This window comes from Podarcis filfolensis (genome assembly GCF_964270895.1).
Source record: "Podarcis filfolensis genome assembly, chromosome: 8".
In the NCBI taxonomy this organism is placed as follows: Eukaryota; Metazoa; Chordata; class Lepidosauria; order Squamata; family Lacertidae; genus Podarcis; species Podarcis filfolensis.
The window spans coordinates 6,789,977-6,811,948 of NC_139611.1; the positions used below are offsets into that span (position 1 = coordinate 6,789,977).

General features: G+C 48.1%; 1 protein-coding gene and 1 long non-coding RNA gene across 2 annotated transcripts in view; both read left to right on the forward strand.

The window, feature by feature from the left end:
• The window catches only part of LOC310769965, a 130,243-nt gene that overhangs the window by 22,454 nt on the left and 85,817 nt on the right, over positions 1–21,972 (forward strand). The window lies entirely within an intron of this gene.
• LOC310769847 (interleukin-1 beta-like) lies at positions 962–9,687 on the forward strand. Its single transcript, XM_083629679.1, has 7 exons — positions 962–1,097; positions 4,224–4,283; positions 5,564–5,612; positions 6,612–6,810; positions 8,147–8,317; positions 8,428–8,564; positions 9,185–9,687. Exons 2-7 carry the CDS (start codon positions 4,237–4,239, stop codon positions 9,383–9,385), a joined length of 804 nt encoding a protein of 267 aa, XP_083485805.1. The 5' UTR covers positions 962–1,097; positions 4,224–4,236; the 3' UTR covers positions 9,386–9,687.

Consider the following 21,972-nt stretch of genomic DNA (forward strand, 5'->3'; position numbering starts at 1 on the left):
GAGACTCTTGAGAGTCCCATGGACTGCAAGAAGATCAAACCTATCCATTCTGAAGGAAATCAGCCCTGGGTGTTCACTGGAAGTACAGATCCTGAAGCTGAGGCTCCAAGACTTTAGCCACCTCATGAGAAGAGAAGACTCCCTGGAAAAGACCCTGATGTTGGGAAAGATGGAGGGCACAAGGAGAAGGGGACGGCAGAGGACGGGATGGTTGGACAGTGTTCTGGAAGCTACCAGCATGAGTTTGACCAAACTGCAGGAGGCAGTGGAAGACAGGAGTGGCTGGCATGCTCTGGTCCAGGGGGTCACGAAGAGTCGGACACGACTAAACGATTAAACAACAACTCCCCATGCTCTCCTTCATTTTAGAAGACATCTGAAGGCAGCCCTGTTTAGGGAAGCTTTTAGTGTTTGATGTATTGCAGTATTTTAATATTTTTTTGGAAGCCGCCCAGAGTGGCTGGGGAAGCCCAGCCAGATGGGCGGGGTATAAATTATTATTATTATTATTATTATTATTATTATTATTATTATTATTACTATTATTATTACTATTACTATTATTATTACTATTATTATTTAGATTACTGGGTGGGAAGCCACATGAAAAAAATGGGGGTGCAGGAATACTACTTGACCTAACCACCCAACCTAGCCATTGGTTCCTCACCAGCTGGGCTCCCTGGGACACCGGAAAAATCCCAAAACGGCCTGATTACATCACACAGCAGAAGCAAAGTACTTGAAAGCCTCCAGGGTGTCACTTCTTGTGGTATTCTTGTTATTTGCCTCTACTGAGCACAGCAAATCCCCACAAAATTCTGCGCTTTCACAATTTGTGTTGTTGTGCTCATTTTGCAACGCAACCACTTCCTGTTCATGGAAGCAGGAAGGAAAGGACTTCCTTTTCGCCACTTTCGAAACGTCCAGGTACGAGAGGGAAGTTCATTTGCATGAGCACGTCTTCTTCCGCTGCCGAGAAACAGATAAGAGGGGCATCCCTGCTGTAGCAGAGACCACTTCACAGCAAGAGGAGCAGCTTAGAAGGCCAGAAATCCTCTGTTCTGGAAAAAGACCGGCGTGGCCTCCTTGGACAGGTAAAACTTCTACATTGCTTTGCAGGGAGGTCGTCTTGAGGAATATGTCTGGCTTGCAAGGCTGAGTCTATGATTAGCTGCATTAAATGTCAGCCAAGAGGGTCAGCCAAGGATTACCGTATTTTTCGCTCTATAAGACGCACCCGACCATAAGACGCACCTAGAGAGAACAAGAAAAAAAATATTCTCTCCCTCTCTGCGCAGCGCCTCTCAAGCAAAGCGGGAGGAGAAATGGAAGGGGCGCTGCACTCAGTAGGCTTTGTGTGGCTATCCCTGAAGCCAGGAGAGCGAGAGGGATCGGTGCGCTCTCCTGGCTTCAGGGATAGCTGCACAGCCTGCATTCGCTCCATAAGATGCACACACATTTCCCCTTACTTTTTAGGAGGGGAAAAGTGCGTCTTATAGAGCGAAAAATACGGTAAATGGACCCCCAGGCAGACATCTGGCTGAGGGTTCCATGTGAAAATGGGATGCTTTAGGAATCAGAACTATAAGAAGCTGTAGTTAGGTGGTAGAGGATCTTGCCTTGCCAGCAAGCATCTTCTGGCAAGTGTGGAAGAGACTCCTACCTGAAACTCCACAGAGCCACTGCCAGTCAGATATTACGGAGCCAGGTAGACCCAGTTCTCTGACTCTGTGAAAGGCAGGTTCCTATGAAGCAATGCACTCTACGTGGGGCTACCTTTGAAGGTGACTCGGAAACTACAACTAATCCAGAATGCGGCAGCTAGACTGGTGACTGGGGGCGGCCGCCGAGACCATATAACACCGGTCTTGAAAGACCTACATTGGCTCCCAGTACGTTTCCGAGCACAATTCAAAGTGTTGGTGCTGACCTTTAAAGCCCTAAACGGCCTCTGTCCAGTATACCTGAAGGAGCGTCTACACCCCCATCGTTCCTCCAGGACACTGAGGTCCAGCGCCGAGGGCCTTCTGGCGGTTCCCTCATTGCGAGAAGCAAAGCTACAGGGAACCAGGCAGAGGGCCTTCTCAGTAGTGGCGCCCGCCCTGTGGAACACCCTTCCAGCAGATGTCAAAGCGATAAACAACTACCTGACATTCAGAAGACATCTTAAGGCAGCCCTGTTCAGGGAAGTTTTTAACGTGTGATATTTTATTGTATTTTTGGTTTTTATGGAAGCCGCCCAGAGTGGCTGGGGAGGCCCAGCCAGATGGGCGGGGTATAAATAATAAATTATTATTATTATTATTATTATTATTATTATTATTATTATTAAGGAGGAACCAGTTTGAGGGGGAAGCTGGCCCAGCCCAAGCCAGATCATCTCATGAAGAAGAAGGGCAGAGAGGACCCTGCCAACCCTGACTTTGGGGAGAGAGACCCCACAGCAACTGCCTTGAGAAGACTGGAGAGACATAATAATAATAATAATAATAATAATAATAATAATAATAATAATAATAATTTATTATTTATACCCCACCCATCTGGCTGGGTTTCCCCAGCCACTCTGGGCTGCTTCCAACCTAATATTAAAAGCAATACAGCATCAAACATTAAAAACCTCCCTAAACAGGGCCGCCTTCAATTGTCTTTTAAAAGTAAAATAGTTGCTTATTGCCTTGACATCTGATGGGAGGGTGTTCCACAGGGCAGGCACCACTACCGAGAAGGCCCTCTGCCTGGTTCCCTGTAACCTCACTTCTTGCAGCGAGGGAACCGCCAGAAGGCCCTCAGACCGGACCTCAGTGTCCGAGCTGAACAATGGGGGTGGTGACTCTCCTTCAGGTATACAGGACCAAGGCCATTTAGGGCTTTAAAGGTCAGCACCAACACTTTGAATTGTGCTCAGAAATGTACTGGGAGCCAATGCAGATCTCTCAGGACCAGTGTTATATGGTCTCGGCGGCCACTCCCAGTCACCAGTCTAGCTGCCGCATTCTGGATTAATTGCAGTTTCTGAGTCACCTTCAAAGGTAGCCCCATGTAGAGCGCATTGCAGTAGTCCAAGCAGGAGGTAACCAGAGCATGCACCACTCTGGCAAGACAGTCTGCGGTCAAAGGGGAGACTTGCAGGTTTCATGAAGAGACCTCAACCTTCTTTAGCTGTGATTCCTGCATGGGGTTGGGCTCGATGACCCACTGGATCCCTTCCCACTCTACAGTTCTTGATTCATCCCCAAATGGTCAGCCCTGCTTTGCCTGACCCTTCAGAATGCAAGGCTGCCTTCAACCACTTGGCTAGTACTGTGGCTTGCAGTACCTATAAGTTTCTGTATCTCAGGCCCACAGAGATATGGTAAATTATTTGTATGATCATTGGTTGGGTGTTACTGGAGAAGAGAGAGCAACATGCCCATGGCCACCTGACAGTCTGCCTTGAGGTTGATGCTGCAGCCCGCAGGAACGTAAGAAACTGGGCCATTAACTGCAGGTGCCCTCCAGGATTTCAGGCAAGCGTCTCTTGCAACCCTACCTGGAGATGCTAGCAGGGAGCGAATCTGGGACCTTCTGCTTGCCTGGCAAGTGCTCTAACCACTAAGTTATGGCCCCTTCCTGGGTCTGTCCTTCTCTGCAGAAGCTCTGCAGCTCCTCGCAGAAGAGGAAGTCTGCAAGCTGAAATTCCTCGTGCAAACTAAAGTTATTTGAGGGCACTTGTGCACTTGACCCGCCTGCTTTCCTTTTTCTTGCACGCTCAAGGGTTCTCTTCGCTCCCCGAAATTCTCCCTTTCCCTCTGCAGGCTGGAGATGAACGTTTGTGGGAATTAGAGGAGGGTGCTAAGTAAGAGTCAGGAGACTGGGCAACTGTACTCAGCAAAGGCTCTGACTTAAATCACATCGAAATTCTCTTGAGTTTCTAAGTGGTTAAGGGAATTGCTTGTTTACAGGCAACAAAGATCATAAACTCCACCTTTATTTAAGTAATTTGCTTGGGTTGCACATGTTTGCTGTCCTGCTTTGTATTCTGTGGGACCACAACAGCTGTATGAACACCTTTCCTGGGGCTGGGGCTGCTGGTCATCTGTCCACACAGTGTGCACATAGTTTCAATCGCAATCTTGTTCGTCTGGTTACGAAACAGCAGCTTCGCTTCTCCTTCCTCTGAAGGTGCTCCAGTGTGAGACTCTTTCGCTAACTTCCGTAAATTTCTTTCTTCTCCCTAGATCAAAAGCCCCCATGTCTAGAGTGCCTGAGTGTGAAGAGGAGGTGATGGACTTCTGCAGGTAACCACCACTGATGGCCGCAGGCTGTGAAGCTGTGCTGGGTGCTCAGGAACAGACAGACAGACAGACACACACACACACACACACACACACACACACACACACACGTTATAGTATTATTGACTTATAGGCCACCCTTTGGCCAAAAAAGACACCCCAAGGCGGCTCACAAACAATGCAAATGAAAACATGCCAGTGCAAACACAATAATTCAATAAAAATCAGACTAAATCTGAATATTCCAAACAGCAAATACAACATCCAGAAAGGCAACAGATTATTCCCTGTGAAATTAGCAAGAATTAGCACTTAAGCAGCAGCTCCCCCTTATATAGGTCCAAGGCAGGTGGAACAACTGGTGCCCCCAGTGGTCCCAGCAGAGATTAATTACGCCACTATGACTGCCACTGCTTCTGAGGTCCAGATATTGACTGATCGTGTGGCTTCCCTAGCCCAATGGTTCTGAACATAAACTCACCCCCAGTGCTCCTCCCCTATAAAAAGCATTGTTCATAATAGTGGTTTGCATGACCCAGAAAGGAAGATAATAGCACAATTAGCATTCAAAACAGTAAGAAATTGTTTGCACGTTTGTTCAGCATCCAATTCAAACTATTCTGTTTAATTAATTCGACAAAACTGGTGAACAATCCAGTGACGCCAGCTTGCATAGGCAGATTGTCATTTATACCTCAGGTGCCTCGCTGCCCCTCTTGACTCTTAGTGTGTGCGCACACACACACACACACACACACACACCAGGTAATCCCACCACCCGCTTTGAGAACCACTGAGCTAGACCCATTTTAATCCAGCTTTTGGTCTGGACATGGACCAGAAGTTGCCAATGTTGTTTTTTGCTGGATCTAGACACATAAAAAAAAAACATTTCAGGAAAATGTGTTGTAAAGCTCATAATGTGAAATCATATTGCGAAAGGATCGAACTCTATAGCTCCATTTGGTGTCACAGTGTTATAACACATTTAAAACGCTTTAAAAAAAACAAGAACTAATGTAGCTGAGTCCCTGGCAGAAGATCTACCATAAAAACAGGACAGGGGGATTCTGTGTGTGTGTATCTCTATTGATCCCGCTGGACATGATATTCTTCTGGACAACCAGGGTGGGCGAGATCTGGTGCGAAAATGGCCTTTGCCTTTCCTAAAGAGGCAGTTCCAGAAGGTGTTGCCTGGGGTTTGTTTGCCCAACACCTAGTTCCAATGATGTTGACTTTTGCCTGGGAGTCTCTGACCTGCTTCTCTTGCTTTCTGCTTGCAGTGTGGACGAGATGCAGTTCTACGAAGAGGACCGGCCTTCTCTGGCCAAGGTAAGGAATTTCTCCAGGCTGCTTCTGTTCAAGGAAGCTCCTCTGTCCCATCCTGAACATGAGCAGAAATGAACACCTTAAAGGGGCTTAGTCAGCCAGATGGCTGGAGCTGCAGAACCACCTCCAAGCAAGAAGGCCATTTGCCTTCCAAGGAGGCTAGACACCCCATGGTGGTTATCGCCATTAGAAGAATTGTCAGTGGAAAAAATAAATATGGAAAAAGAATGGCCAACATATAGAGAACTGTTAACTGAGGAGGAAAATCAACTGAAAGTAAAAAAATAAACTAAAATGAGGATATAAGACATTTGTTAACTGATTGGCTCCAATATCATCAATTAAATGACCTTTTTAGATTGAACAAAGGAGTTGGCTTTTTAGACTGAACCAAGTGCAGAAAGAACTGTTAGATAATAATGGGAAAGTTCTGTCAAAAATGTATAAATTGTTGCTGGAACGGGAAGCAAAAGATTAGAAAGTCTGTAACGATACACTGGGCAAAAGATGTGGGATAGAATATACAATTTGCTTCATGGGGGAAGTTATGGAATAGGGACCTAAAATTTACAGCTTGCTGTACGTTAAAAGAGAATTATATAAAGATGGTGTGTAGTTGGTATTTGACTGCTATAAGACTAGCGAAAATGTATAAGAACACAACATGTTGGAGGTGTAATGTTAAAGAGGGTACATTTCACCACATGTGGTGGACTTGCAAAATAGCTAGACAACTCCTCCCTGAAGAGCAATGAGCTTTGCCTGGTGCCCCACCCCTCAGCACTTTGCCTTATTTATTTAATATCATAAAATTTCAGGCACCGAAAAGAGTACTGCCTGATGTCAATAGGAAGGGTGTTCCAGAGTTCAGGGGCCGCCACATGGAGATAATCAAGTCCTTACAATTGCAGAATGAGACTTCTTGTCCCCAGGTGGACAGGAGGGGACTTTGCTGCTGATGGTTTGACTTCAGCTGAGGTCTGCTTTGCTCCCCCACCCCAGGAGGCCTTCCCAGGGCTGAACCATCCTGCCTGCAAAGTGGGCATTCAGGTGAAGATCGCCAACAGCCCTTCATCTCTGGGCTTCCAGAAGGCAGCGATCATTATGGTGGCGATTGAGAGGATGAAGAAGAAGAAGTCCTCCAAAGCCAGGGCGCTTTTCACAGATGACGACCTGATGGACATCATCAATTCCGTCTTAGGTACGGTATGGGACACCAGCTGGCTGCCATATTGGGTGTGATCCTGATGGGAATCCCCAGCGAGGAGCCAGGAGACGCTTCCTGCAGCAAAAGGTGGTTGAAGGACAAAGCACTTTATTCCATTTGTTGGCCAAGCAGACCCAAATGGAAGCTGCTGTCGTGTCGCTGTTCTTTTCCGCCATCCCTCTGGCTTTAGAGGGAAGTAACAGACTTTGGACTGCAGGACCCTTCAAAATAATAATAATAATTTATTATTTATACCCCGCCCATCTGGCTGGGTTTCCCCAGCCACTCTAGGTGGCTTCCAACTGAATATTAAAAACAAGAGAGCACCAGACATTAAAAACTTCCCTAAACAGTTTCCTTTGAGGTGCATCAGGGGCACACAGAGGCCATGATCTCTTCCTGCTTGCCTAAACACTTCTGGGAGTTAGCACTGAATAAGATGTGGGCAAGGGACACAGGTGACGCTGTGGGTTAAACCACAGAGCCTAGGGCTTGCCGATCAAAAAGTCGGTGGTTCGAATCCCTGCCACGGGGTGAGCTCCCATTGCTCAGTCCCTGCTCCTGCCAACCTAGCAGTTCAAAAGCACGTCAAAGTGCAAGTAGATAAATAGATACCGCTCTGGCAGGATGGTAAACGCTGCTCTGGTTCACCAGAAGCGGCTTAGTCATGCTGGCCACATGACCCAGAAGCTGTACGCCAGCTCCCTCAGCCAATAAAGTGAGATGAGCGCCACAACCCAGAGTCGGCCACGACTGGACCTAATGGTCAGGGGTCCCTTTAAGATGTCGGCAGGGATGGAGGAAGGGGGGTGCGGTGGGGGTGGCCACGCCAGGTGTCACCACTGAGGGGGTGACAAAATGCCGGGTGGCACTCACCACGCGGCCTGCAGTGCGCCCGAGCCACACATCTCTCCTGGGAGTGACATGGTGGCTTGGGCGCCCGCAGGCTCTGCCCTGCCCCAAACAGTCCACCCGCCACCTCCCCCTCAGCTATAGGGCAACTGAGTGGGCCCTGGCTCGCCCAGCCCCACAGGCAGCTGGCCCCACTCCTGGGTGCAGGGCACGCACGCTGCCCCAGGCACCCAATCGGCTTGCTCCGCCACTAGATGTAGGGGCAAAAAGAGACAGCAGCTCTGGCTTTGTAAGGGTGGAGGCGGCAGCAGGTGGGGTGTCACTGCTAAAGGACCCCTGCTATCCAACTTTTGTTTAAAAGCCTCTGGTGAAGGAGAGAGCTGACCACCTTCTGAGATCATGCATTCCACCGAAGAACAGCTCTTATTGTTGTGTTGCAAGTGGCAGGTCTTGACCCGGAGTGTCTTTTCCTCTTCAGAACCAGTTGACTTTGACGCCTGTGAATGCACCTATGCCACAGATCCCATCTACCACCTCAGCAGGAGCATCTCCTGCAACATCAGAGACGTCAACCAGAAGTCCCTTGTCCTGAACGGGACAACCCAGCTGGTGGCCTTGGAGCTCCAACAGGCGGACATCAGCAAAGAAGGTAGGAACCCTCATCCTTGATGTTCCTCACCAGCCATCTCCTACGGGTGGCCAGTCCTAGCCAGGCTGAAATGTTTCTTGCTATTAATCCTGTGTCCTCACATTTTCCAGCGAGGGTGAAAATGTACGTCTATCGGCCGAAAATCGAGGAAGGCGTAGCGAAGATCCCCATCGCCCTGAAAATCAAAGGGAAGGAGCTGTACCTGTCTTGTGTGCAGAGCGGTGACCAACCAGCACTTCAGCTGGAGGTGAGAGGTTCCTTCACAGCTTATGCTTCCGGTTACTGGAAATCCCAAGAGGAGAGAGGGCTCTTGTACTTGGATCCTGCTAGCTGGTTGCCCACAGTGAGAACAGGATACTGGACCATTGGCCTGATCCAGCAGGTTCTTCTTTCGTTGTTGCAATGGTCAGAGTAAACAGCTCAGGACCGCAGTACCTAAAGGACCGCCTCTCTCCATATGAACCCACCCAGACCCTGAGTTCATCTTCCGAGGCCCTTCTTCACATGCTTCCTCCTTGAGAGGACCAGGGGGAAGCAATGCAAGAACAGGGCCTTTTCTGCAGTGGCTCCCCATTTGTGGAATGCTCTCCCCAGGGAGGTTCACCAGGCACTTTCATTATCCACCTTTAGGCACCAGGCAAAAACATTCCTCTTTAACTAGGGCTTTGGCCAATTGACATCCCTTTAAAAATGTGTTGAGGAGGGGGCAGTTATTGGGCTGTTCTTGTTTTTACTATGTATTTTGTGCTTCTTTGGTTGTGGTTTTATGTTGTCAACCACCCTGAAACCCAGTGGTGTTGTGGAGCTAGTGTAGGCGCCTTGGAAAGTGGATTTCCTTAGATGTAATCTCATCTTTTCCACCCGCAGGAGGCCAGCATCGAAGGAGACCTCGACAAATCCGACAAAGGGCGCTTCCTCTTCTACAGAGTTGCAGTTGGGGACTACACCAGGTTCGAGTCAGCTGCCTTTCCTCAGTGGTACATCTGCACATCTGCCCAGGTCAACAAAGCTGTCAGCGTGACAAACCGGATTGGGGAGGTCTCCATCGTGGATTATATTGTCACATAAAACGCGCAAGACGCGCAGAACCCTTACATGCGCCTTTGGACAAATTTCAGCCTCCTGACTCTGTGACGAGGAAAGTCCCGTCACTGAGACAACGCAACACTTGCCTCCTTTCTCTGGAAGGACTTGGCAGTTGCCAAGAAAGCAGTGGATTATGAGGACCGCAGGGGGCTGGACTAAATGGCCCTTCCGGGTCCCTTTCGACTCTGCCATTCTCTGTTGTATATTTATTGCAAGTATTTATTAATAATTTAATAATTATTTTTTGCCTGACGGCCCATCTTAATAAATTATCTGGTATGTAAGGTTGGCTTCTAACTGCTGTTTGAAAATTGTACCTCCGACGCCCAACTGAAGGAGCCAGACGGGAAGAGAAGGGCCTTCTGAAAGAGGGTGGGGGTGTCCCTTTGGCCAGACCCCCCAAGAGGGAGAGGCTGGCCTGGAGCCAAGGCAGCCCAAGAGTGCTGGGATTCACAGGATGCTGTGTAAGTAAGTCTGCAGGCTTCAGTTTGCAACAGGCTGATGCAATACTCTCTGTGGAATGTGATTGGCTGTCACCGGTTTAAAAGAAAAGCCTGTTCAACAGTAAGAGTGGTGCTGTGGTGATGTGGTGTAGATGAGTGTGGAGTCTTCTTTTGCCTCAAGGTGCAGGTACTCTGTCTGAACTGCTTCTGTAGATATTTGTGTATATATTTAGCTCACATTAATAAATACTGACACGGGTGGCGCTGTGGGTTAAACCACAGAGCCTAGGATTTGCTGATCAGAAGGTTGGTGGTTCAAATCCCCGTGATGGGGTGAGCTCCCGTTGCTCGGTCCCTGCTCCTGCCAACCTAGCAGTTCGAAAGCACATCAAAATGCAAGTAGATAAATAGGTACCGCTCCGGTGGGAAGGTAAACGGTGTTTCCGTGCGCTGCTCTGGTTCGCCAGAAGCGGCTTAGTCATGCTGGCCACATGACCCGGAAGCTGTCTGCGGACAAATGCCGGCTCCCTCGGCCACTAAAGTGAGATGAGCGCCGCAACCCCAGAGTCGGTCACGACTGGACCTAATGGTCACGGGTCCCTTTACTTTTTAATAAATACTGCACTAAAGAACCTGGGACTCTGAGCATTCTGCTAAAAGCGCCACGAGGAATTCACGACAGGGTTATGGGCCCAGCGCGCTCCCGCTGCGCAAGAGTACAGGCGGCAGTTATCTAGCCGTGGGTGCTGGAGGTGAGCTGCAGGGATGGAGCAGTCCAGAGCTGGCGTGTTGCTGGAGAAGCTGATGGCCACAAACTACAGCATCTGGTCGGTCCGCATGCAACACTTCCTCAAGCGTGAGGGCCTGTGGAAAGTGGTGGAAGATCCACCGCAGCCCCCTGAGGAGGAGGAGGACGATGATGAAAAGCTGGCACTAGTAGAGGCCCAGCTAGAAAAGAATGAGAAAGCTTTGGCTACGGTCATCCTTGGAGTGGACGACAGCCAGCTAGTTTACGTAGCTGACAAGGTGCCGGCAAGTGAGGCGTGGAATGCGCCCAAGGCTGTCCATGTGCGAGAGACAGCTGGCTCGCTGATAACACTGACCAGGAGAATGTACCGGTGTCGGAAGAAACCGGGGGACTCCCTGGTGAACCACCTAAAATTCCTAATAGGCTGTTTCCAGGAGCTAGCCTTAAGAGGGAGGCCTGTGGGGGAAGAGGACAAAGTCTTTATAGTCCTGAGTTCCCTTGATGACAGCTATGATATGCTGGTCAATTCCCTTGAGTCGGTAGAGACTGATAAACTGACTCTGGAATACGTTACCGGATGGTTGTATGCAGAGGAGGACAGGCGTGCAGAGCGAAAGATGACCTCAGCCCAGCTGTTGGAGCATCCCAGAGGGAACAACAACCGGGAAGAGCAGAGGTGTTGGGAGCTGGAGAAACAGTCAGGAGGAGCTGCTGCAGAGTCCTTGTTTGCCCCCCTGATTCACTCCTATGTGCCCGGATTTGAAGCTGCCTGTTAGCCCAGCGTCTGGTCTGGAGGTGGTGGTGCTAGGTGCCATATCTGCCCACAATTAAACATCTGCCTCACACAATTTGCTCTCAGATGCCGGGGCCCAGCCTGCCGTGTATAGCAAAGGCCTGGTTGGGTAAGCTGGGTGGCCCAATGTACCCTGTGCATGAACTATGGAACTCTGTGCCACAGGAAGCATCAATGGACACCAAGCTAAAGGTACCGTATTTTTTGCACCATAAGACGCAGTTTTTCCGTCTTAAAAACTAAGGGGAAAAGTCTGTGTGTCCTATGGAGCGAATGCAGGGGGGGAGGCAAGCAGGAAAAGCCCCCAAGAGCCACACACAAGCTTCGCACGGCTCTTGCGGGCTTTTCCCCAGGAGGGAGAAGGGACTGACGCGGCCAGTCAGTCCCTTCTCCCTCCTCTAGAAAAGCCTTGCGCAATCTCTCCAGTCGTGGGAGGCTGCGCAAGGCTAAAGAGGAAGCCCGGGCAGCGAGCGCGATCCATCCCGCTCGCTGCCCATGCTTCCCCTTTTCCTAGCACGCCTCTCCAGCCGCGGGAGGCTGCACAAGGCTAAAGAAGCCAACTTTTTAAAAATCTCTCTATCTCTACCTCTTTTTCTTTTTTCGTCCTTTCTCCACCCCCTTATTTTCCTCTGTATCAGTGTTTTTATCTAGATTAACGTTTTAGTTTGGGGGGGGGAATGTTATAAAAAAGGAAACTTTGCAGCTTTTATTTTAGTATACAATAAAAACAGATTACCGGTAAACAAAACACAAGAGAAGGAACTAGCATAGAAGAAGAAGAGAAAAGGGAAAGAGGGAGGATACAAAGCCATTTACCAGAGGTAGATCTTAACCCTTGCCTCACCTGGGAGCTTCTCTGGGCAGGAATTCCCTCGGCTTAAGTGGGGTGAGGGAAGAGTGGCAGGTAGGGGGGTACCTACCTAGACAGTGAAGCCACATGTCTCTCCAATGAAAATTGGGAGTGGGCATTGTGTGAAGTGGCTGTGGATCTCCTGCCGCAGAAGTGTAGGACTGTATAGAGTTGGGAGGGCCACCCGAGGGTCATCTAGCCCAGCCCCCTCACAATGTAGGAATCACAGCTAAAGAACGCCAGGCAGATGGTCCCCCAACCGCTGCTTAAAAGCCTCCAGTGGTGGAGACCCCCAACAACTTCCGAGGTCACAGAATAACAGGGTTGGAAGGGAAACCCAGGAGTCATCTAGTCCAGCCCCGGTGGACAGCGGGCATGATCCATCCCGTTGTGCAAGGCTAAAGATGCTGCTCAAGGCTAAAGAGGAAGCGCGCAGCCTGTCCGTTGCTCTTTGGGGCTGGGGGGGGAATAATATTTTTTTCCTTGATTTCCCCCTCTAAAAACTAGGTGCGTCCTGTGGTCCGGTGCGTCCAATAGAGCGAAAAATACGGTAAAAGGTAAAGGGACCCCTGACCATTAGGTCCAGTCGTGGCCGACTCTGGGGTTGCGGTGCTCATCTCGCTTTACTGGCCGAGGGAGCCGGCGTACAGCTTCCGGGTCATGTGGCCAGCATGACTAAGCCGCTTCTGACGAACCAGAGCAGCACACGGAAACGCCGTTTACCTTCCCGCCGGAGTGGTACCTATTTATCTACTTGCACTTTGACGTGTTTTTGAACCGCTAGGTTGGCAGGAGCAGGGACCGAGCAATGGGAGCTCACACCATCACGGGGATTCGAACCGCCGACCTTCTGATTGGCAAGTCCTAGGCTCTGTGGTTTAACCCACAGCGCCACCCGCATCCCTTGGACACCAAGCTAAACGGCTTTAACAGAGGATCAGGAGGAGGAGAGGACTCTTGATGGCTACAAGCCACAATGGCTATGCTGTGCCTCCGCAATCGGAGGTACCAATGCTTCTGAACAGCAGTTGCTGGAAACCACAGGAGGGGAGAGTGTTGGCCACTGTGAGAACAGGATGCTGGACTGATCCAGCAAGCTCTTCTCAGGGTCGTAGGGTCTTAACACCATCGCAGGTCAGAGGGGCAGTGTCTCGTGGTCAAAGGCAAGTTGAAAAAACAAAGCCAACCATCCATCTCCCCTGCTAGGAAGCCAACCTGCACTGGGTCTGGATTAAAGGGGATGGGGATGTTGTTAGTGAACCATCCCAGCATTTCGCCTCAGAACTTCCTGGTGTCCTGGTCAACCCTGGGCTGTCTCCGTACATCACCCACCTGGCCATAGCTGTCAACTTACAGATTTGAAAATAAGGGACCAGCAGCCTCGAAAATAAGGGATCAGCAGCCAAAATAAGGGATTTTGCTATTGTAAAGAGTTACATACATTGGTAGGATTGAGAGATGCTGTCAATCAGGCATGAGGCAGTTGCGGCGCCGCAGCAGACCGCTGAAGCACCGCCCTTCTGCATCCCTCCCCATCCCCTCCTCTTCCTCCTCCCTCAGGCCGCCTCCTCAGCTGCCACCACCGCTGCCGCCTCCAGCCTCATGGGCGGCGTGGGCAAGAGTCTCTCTCCCTCCCCCCCCCCTCTCTCAGGCGGGGAAGGGCCAATGGAAATCCTCGCGCCAGGACGACGGTGCCAGCGCGCTCTCGCGCGCGCGGCAAAGGACACCGAGCCGCTCCTTCCCTCCTGAGCCGGGCAAGCATGAAACCCAGGAAATTTAAGGGGCATCATCAATAAGGGACAGCAGCGGGACACGGAGCTGGGATAAGGGAGTTTCCTGCCAAATAAGGGACGCTTGACAGCTATGCACCTGGCCCTTGTGAAGAGACATCACCTCAACCTGGTCTTTGCCACAGAGTGGATCAGTGGCACGATGCTGACTGGAGGGGGAGCTCATGGTCAGTTCTTTTTTTGTCCAAATTTTTTTTATTCATTTTATAACACAGATAAAAAAACACAAACAGAAAAGACAAACAATACAAACAAATTCTTGTCATATCCTTATTTTTCTAAACATCGTTAAGTGGGCTTCCCCAAGTCCCACCAATCTGATTTTCATTTTACTTCATCTTTAGCAGTTTACATATATCATAATTTCTAACCATCTTTTTTCCCCCACACTTACTTTAACCACAAAAAAACTTCACATTTTATCACTTATAAAATACACTATCTTCTACTTCTAACCCTACCGCCTATATCCACTTCCAAAGCTATTCTAAGATTTAGATATTAACATATTTTTTCAAATATTCCTTAAACTTCTTCCAATCTTCTTCCACCATCTCTTCTCTCTGGTCTCGGAGTCTCCCGGTCAGTTTGGCAAGTTCCATATAGTCCATCATATTCATCTGCCATTCTTCGATAGTTGGTAAATATTGTTTCTTCTAATTCTTCGCTTGCAATATTCTTGCAGCTGTTGTGGCATACAGAAAAAAAGTAACATCCTTTTTGAGGCTTTCACCCCCCATTATACTAAGTTTCTGGTTTTTTAATAAATGTGTTTTTCAACACTTTTTTCAATTCATTACATGGTCAGTTCTTTTAAAGGACGGGTCACAACCTGGTAAGGTTTGGACTGTGCATGGTTCCTCCACTCTGCCAGGGGTAGGGGATCCACTGAGATGATCTGCCCCTGGAGACTTATGGGGCCTGGTAGGTTCCTGAGTGATCCCAGGAGTTTCTGGTCCACATGACCAGCACACCCTTTCAAGGCTCTTGTCTCTGCAATGGAGGGGGGGGGCATTGGCACAATCTCTCCTGAGTGCCCTCGCCATGCTTTGGGATGAAGTCAGGGCTGACCCAGGATGTTCCGCTGCTTGCCTGAGAAAAACCAGAAAATGCAACACACACACGCACACCTGCCACTGCCGCCTCCTCCACAGCCCCCCCCCCAATTACTGCCTCCTCCGTAAACCCCCCCCCCCGACACTACCTCCATGTCTGCAGTCCCTGTGGGCACAGCACACAAACACACAAGCAAAGCCTCTTCCAGTGGGCTGAGATGCTGGAGTGTATTGCTACCACACCAACAGTATGGCATAGTGGTTAGAGTGTTGGACTAGGACCTGAGAGACTAGGGCTCGAATCCCCACTCAGCTACGAAGCTCGGTGGGGGCCAGTCGCTGCCTCTCAGACTAGCCTACCTCACAGGGTTGTTGTTGTGGGTGTTAAATAAGGAGAGGGGGAACCACATATGCTGCCGTTTGTTTGTTTGTTTGTTTGTTTGATTGATTGATTGGTTATTGTTTGAAGCATTTGTACCCCGATCTTCAGCTGAAAAGGGTCCAAGAGCAGCTTCTCGGAGAAAAGGATGGGATAGAAATGCAATAAAATTAATTAATTAAATCAGAATACATGTAATCCTGTCTCAATTTAGCGTGCGTGCTCGCTCGCTCTCTCACTCTCTCTCTCTATATATATATATTAGCATGGGTAAGTTTCAGGCTAATCTGTATGTGCCTACTCAGCAATCCTGCCAGACTTTCGCCCCAGACTTCCTTATTTGCAGTGCTTCTATGTTAAAATAGTTGTATTTCTGAGTCTTGCAGACTTGCACTCCGCTCCACTCGGTCTTCATTTCTCACGGGGGGGGGGGGAGTATGTGTGTGTGTGCATGCACGCAACAGCACGTCAGGGGGAAGTCCGTGCAGCCGTGTATCCGTGAAAAATAGATGGAAGGCATCTGGAGTGCATCTTTGCACGCACTCAGTTCACCACTGGCAACAGACACGTGGGATTACGTGCCTGACTGTTTAGCACAACAAATTTCCCGGTTGTGTCATCAGTGAAACATTTGGGCTTAAACAACATTTTTTTAAAAAAAATCCCTGTGCTTTTCCTTTCCCTGAATCAAGGCCTGTCCCTGCCTCCCTCATGTTAATCCAGGGTTTTTCCTGGAGAACCTACCTGCAGCTGAAGACCCAGCCTCCATTGACCATCTCTCTGGTGAGAGCATCACACTCTAATGAAAGCATCACTCCTTCAGCTCTTATGATTCCTGCCTGGTGTGCATGGCCATCTGGGCACTTCGACAAGCCTTAAATCCCATCGGCTTCTTGGTGCATGGAATGGGCGTGGGGGTGCAGGTACCGTGTTGGCCTTGGGCAGCAAAATATCTTGGACTGGCCCTGCTGGTTTCACAGCCCTGGTAGCTTTCCAGGCCCTGCCTTGTCCCCTGGGAGCAACAGGGAGGGAAAGGTATCTGAGTTCTGCTCCTAGAATCATAGGAGAGTTGGAAGGAAACCGCAAGAGTCTAGTCCAGGGGTTGTCAACCTGGTCCCTACCGGCCACTAGTGGACGTTTCAGGATTCTAGGTGGGCTGTAGGGGGTTCTACGGTGCAAGCTGAATCCTCCATCCATTGAGCACTGGTAGGCGGTAAGGAAATTTTACCATCAAGAAAGATGCATTAGTGGGCGGTAGGTATAAAAAGGTTGACTACCCCTGGTCTAAGGGACGCGGGTGGTGCTGTGGGTAAAACAGCAGTGCCTAGGACTTGCCAATTGTATGGTCGGCGGTTCAAATCCCCGTGGCGGGGTGAGCTCCCGTCTTTCGGTCCCAGCTCCTGCCCACCTAGCAGTTCGAAAGCACCCTTAAGTGCAAGTAGATTAATAGGTACCGCTTTATAGTGGGAAGGTAAACGGCGTCTCCGTGTGCTGCGCTGGTGCAGGCTCGCCAGAGAAGCTTCGTCACGCTGGCCACATGACCCAGAAGTGTCCTTGGATGGCGCCGGCTCCCGGCCTCTAGAGTGAGATGAGCACACAACCCTAGAGTCGGACACGACTGGCCTTCGGGCAGGGGTACCTTTACCCTCCAACCCCCTGCAATCACAGCTAATTGATGCTAGGGACACAGGTGGCTCTGTGGGTTAAACTACTGAGCCTCTTGGGCTTGCTGATCAGAAGGTCGGCAGTTCGAATCCCCGCGACGGGGTGAGCTCTCGTTGCTCGGTCCCAGCTCCTGCCAACTAGCAGTTCGAAAGCACGTCAAAGTGCAAGTAGATAAATGGGTACCGCTATGGTGGGAAGGTAAACAGCGTTTCTGTGTGCTGCTCTGGTTCGCCAGAAGCGGCTTAGTCATGCTGGCCACATGACCCGGAAGCTGTACACCGGCTCCCTCGGCCAATAAAGCAAGATGAGCACTGCAACCCCAGAGTCGGCCACGACTGGACCTAACGGTCAGGGGTCCCTTTACCTTTACCTTTACCCCTGGTCTAGTCCAGCCCCCTGCAATCACAGCTAATTGATGCTTGTGAGGCGGCGGGAAAGGAGGCTTTTTGCTCTTTTAAGTTATTTATTTCATAAAATTTGCTTGTGTGGGGGGGGGGACCCTCCAAGCGGTTTGCAAAGAAGATAAAATAGAATTATCACAAAAAAAAATATTTACATTTCAGAGTCAGCCACTGTCTGAAAATAACTCCAGCCTCCAGGATTGCGATGATCTGGCAAGGTTTACTGGCCCCTCCAAATTGATGGATAACCTTCACTGAATGGATTGGCCATTAAATCGTACTCACTTCTTGCTCTAAATCACTGCTTCTCTAGCAGCCCTGAGGCCATCTGCTTAAATAGAAGCCGCATTAAGCCTCTGTCACATTTCGAATTGCCGGAAATTTTGCGGTTTGGAAATATCACTTCCTGGCTGATCATCGTGCTTTTGTCAGCAGGCAATGACATAATCTTCGCCCAACAATAGCACTGAGAATCATTTATACTTCCTAGTAAAGAGCCTGGAGAATGTCTGCTCTGTGTATTTGTATGTGGGGTGTGTGTGGACGGTTTCCCCCTGCAATTTGCATAGAAGGAAAAGTTTATTAGTAAGCATTCATCTGGCTTTGCGGAGGAGTCTGCCCTTTCTGGGATTTCTAGCTTGTTGGAAAATGCCCTTCTTGACACACAGAGAGCAAAACTACCTCATAGAAAGAATTAGAAGGATCCCTAGGGACCATCTAGTCCATCCCCCTGCAAAGCAGGAATCACAGCTATGAATCCCAGTCCAACAGCCACCCAACCTCTGCTTAAAAACCTCCAGAGAAGGAGAATTCACCACCTTCTGAGACAGTCCGTTCCGCGGTCAAACATGACTTCGTACTGTCAGAAAGTTCTTCCTAATAGTCAGGGACTTTTTATCACATGTGGTGGGAATGTAAAAAAGTGAAAAGCTTCTGGGAAAAGATATATAATGAGGTGAAAAAGATGTTGAAATATACATTTATTAAGAAACCACAAGCATTTTTACTTGGCGTTGTAGGAGATGATATTAACAGACAGGATTGTAGGTTGTTTCTATATGCAACGACAGCAGCAAGAATATTATTGGCACAAAAATGGAAGCAAGAATAATTACCGACGAAAGAAGAATGGCGGATGAAGTTGATGGACTATGCAGGATTAGACAAATTAACAGGAAGGATTCGAAACCTGCGGGATCAGAGATTCTTAGAGGACTGGAGTAAATATATGAACTATTTGAAAAGTAATTGTGATGAACAGAGTACGCTAGTAGGATTGAAAGAAGTTTTGTAAAGTGGATTATCTGAAATATTACAAGAAAGACTATGATAAGTATTATTAGTTAAGGATAATTAAATGCAATATAGAAATTAAGAAATGCAGAATAAGAACAGAAAATCATCAGGTGTTGACAGAAGCCTAAAATATTGTATAAGATGAGCAGATATGTTGTATGACTGTTGGAACTGATATGTTAAAAAGAAAATGTATAAAAAGAAAAAAAGAAAGTTCTTCCTAAAAGTCAAACAGCTCTCCCCATAAGGAAGTTCTTCCTGATGTTTAGTAAGAATCTTTTTTCTTGCCATTTGAGTCCTCCCCTCTGGAGCAACAGAAAACCAGCTTGCTCTGTCTTCTACCTGACAGCTCTTGAGGTATCTGAATCACCTCTCCGGTTTCGCATATCCAAGGCAGTCAGTCTTGCAAGACCTACTCCCTGTCTTGCTAACCTCATTCCACCTGGCTGGGCAGGGAAGGGCCTTGACTGATTGACTTCAGTTATTGAACAGTGAGTGCCAGAACAGAGAGTCCTTCAAGACCTGCTTCTCAGGATGTCTGCAGTCTCTTGGGGTGGGGTATGGTTTAAAGCTTTCTGTTGGGGTCAAGATTTAAATCTGCAGATGTGAATTTTGCTGATCATTGATATGAATTCTTTGTATCTGTATTTTGAGACTTTATTGTGACTTAGATGGGAATTGCAATAACCCTATTGTGTACATTTTGGGGTTGTTGTTTTTTAATCTGTTGCTTGGGACTACTTTTGTTATATATTTCTAACTGTGCAAATCTTGTATATTGTAGGCTGCCTTGAGAATGGTTTTAACTATGGAAAGGCAGCATACAAATAAATGAGATTGATTTTTCTCCGGATGTCTGTGGTGTGTTTACTTTGCCCTCTTCAAATGGCTGTCATGCTCCTTTGCATTCCAATTTCCTTCTCCTCTGCCCATTTGGACTATCAAGAGATGCTTTTGCCCTAATTCCTTGGGGTGATTCATCCCAAGCCTGATGTACCGAGCTCCTCTCAGAATTCCCCTAGAGGTCAGTTTAAAAGCTGCTCTGCAACAGTTTTTATATTAAGTGACGGCCATCTAGTTCCATTTGGGTTTAAGTAAAAAGATAAAGCGACCCCTGACCATTAGGTCCAGTCGCGGACGACTCTGGGGTTGCAGCACTCATCTCTCTTTACTGGCCGAGGGAGCCGGCATACAGCTTCCGGGTCATGTGGCCAGCATGACTAAGCCGCTTCTGGCGAACCAGAGCAGCGCACGGAAACACTGTTTACCTTCCCGCCAGAGTGGTACCTATTTATCTACTTGCACTTTGAGGTGCTTTCGAACTGCTAGGTGGGCAGGAGCCGGGACTGAACAACTGGAGCTCACCCCGTCACAGGGATTCAAACTGCCGAACTTCTGATCGGCATGCCCTAGGCTCTGTCGTTTAACCCACAGCGCCACCCATGTCCCTCTGGGGTTAAGTAGCTCCCATTAATTTTGCTGGCTTGTCCCAAAACCTTCTCCAGTTGTATTGTATACAGTACCTGATTTCCAAAGTGTCAGCTGTTCCTCCCAGCTTTGTGTTGTCTGAAAATCTGATAGGGATTCTCTCTACCCAAGTCAGGGTTGGTTGGTCAATTGGGCAGGTGGCTGGGACCAATCACCTGTCAGTCATAATGATGTCAGGTGATTGACTCCAGTCAAAGTTCAAAGAAGGTTGCTGCAACTGTCAATCAGCTGATCAGCGATTGCAGCAACCTCCTTTGAAGAAACATGTTCAGCAGCGATCAGCTGATTGCTGCAGGGAGCGCAACTGAGCCTTTGGCCTGATCCAGTAGACTTACACTCTGGCTAAAATAAAATAATCATTGTTTGTCTGTAGGTTAGAATCCTTTTAATTTCAAGGGGAAAGTTAAATTAATTTTTGGAGGGAGGAAAACTGCATGCAAATGGAATTAAGTGTCCCGCACATTTGAAAAGCTTTGGTGTTTTAGTTTTTTGGCAATGGATGTGTAGATGTAATAAATACATAAATTCATAAACTTATGGCATGCAGTATGGCTTAATTTCTAAATAAGAGATATAGAGTTATTTTTATCTCAAAATAATATTTTGACGCTCTCACATGGAAGCTCTTTCCCTGTCAAAAAAAATGCAGAGAATTTTAGTTGCAAAAAACTGGAAATTCCTACAATTTCTACAAAGACTCAATTCCTACAAAGCTTGACTGGCAGATGAAGATGATAGAATACTTGGAACTTGCGAAAATGACTGGAAGAATAAGAGGAAACTCAAACCAGAAAGTGTGTAAAGAATGGATAACATTAAAAAAAATCTAAAACAATATTGTGAAAATGCAAATCTCCTGACAGGTCTAGACTGAATCTTGAATATTAAGAAAAACTATAAATGTAGAAATTTTTCTGGATATGTAACAGATATAACAGGAAATGCATAAAGGTTAAGAATATGTAGAAAGCACAATGAGGTGAATCAGAAGCCAAAAGTGTGTGTGATGTTAGACGATGTGTTGTTAGTTAATGTTTAGTTGTCATTAAGGTATTGTCTTTGTGTTGTTATATGTAAATTGTTTTGCAATAAAGTTTTTTTAAAAAAAACCACAAAGTGGCAGAGCTATGAGCCTCATTGGGGTGATACCCAGAAGCACCCAGGAATGTCTTATAAATCAGGACAGTTATAGCTAGTTTGGTTATTGCTCGCAGTGGAAATTGTGGTTTTCAGTTTCCTGATGATGACATAAGATATGGAAGTTCCCCAGAGGGAAGGTCTGCGCAGGGAGCCACATGCCACTGGGTGGAGCCTTGGGGATTTATTTGCAATTCAAATGAAGGAACCACAGAGTTGCAGAGTTGAAAGGGAACCCAAGGGATCATCTAGTCCAACCCCCTGCGATGCAGGAATCGCAGCTGAAGAATCCCTGGCCACCAAGGGCCCTAAAACCTCTGATTACAAACCTGCAATGAAGGAGAGTCCACCACATTTTGAGGTTGTTGAACATCTCTTGCCGCCAGAATGTTCTTTCTAATGGTTTGGTTGCAATCTCTTTTCTTGTCATTTGAATCCATTGGGTTTGGGTTCTACCCTCTGGAGCAGCAGAAAAGAATACCTCGGGTCACGAACTTAATTCATTCCGGAGGTCTGTTCTTAAC

Excerpts from the sequence above, each read along its gene's own strand:
- LOC310769847 (XM_083629679.1), top strand. The coding sequence starts at position 4,237 with ATGTCTAGAGTGCCTGAGTGTGAAGAGGAGGTGATGGACTTCTGCAG. Across the intron at positions 5,613-6,611 it reads ACCGGCCTTCTCTGGCCAAG|GAGGCCTTCCCAGGGCTGAA; the intron begins GTAAGGAATTTC and ends CCCCCACCCCAG. Across the intron at positions 8,318-8,427 it reads GGCGGACATCAGCAAAGAAG|CGAGGGTGAAAATGTACGTC; the intron begins GTAGGAACCCTC and ends CACATTTTCCAG.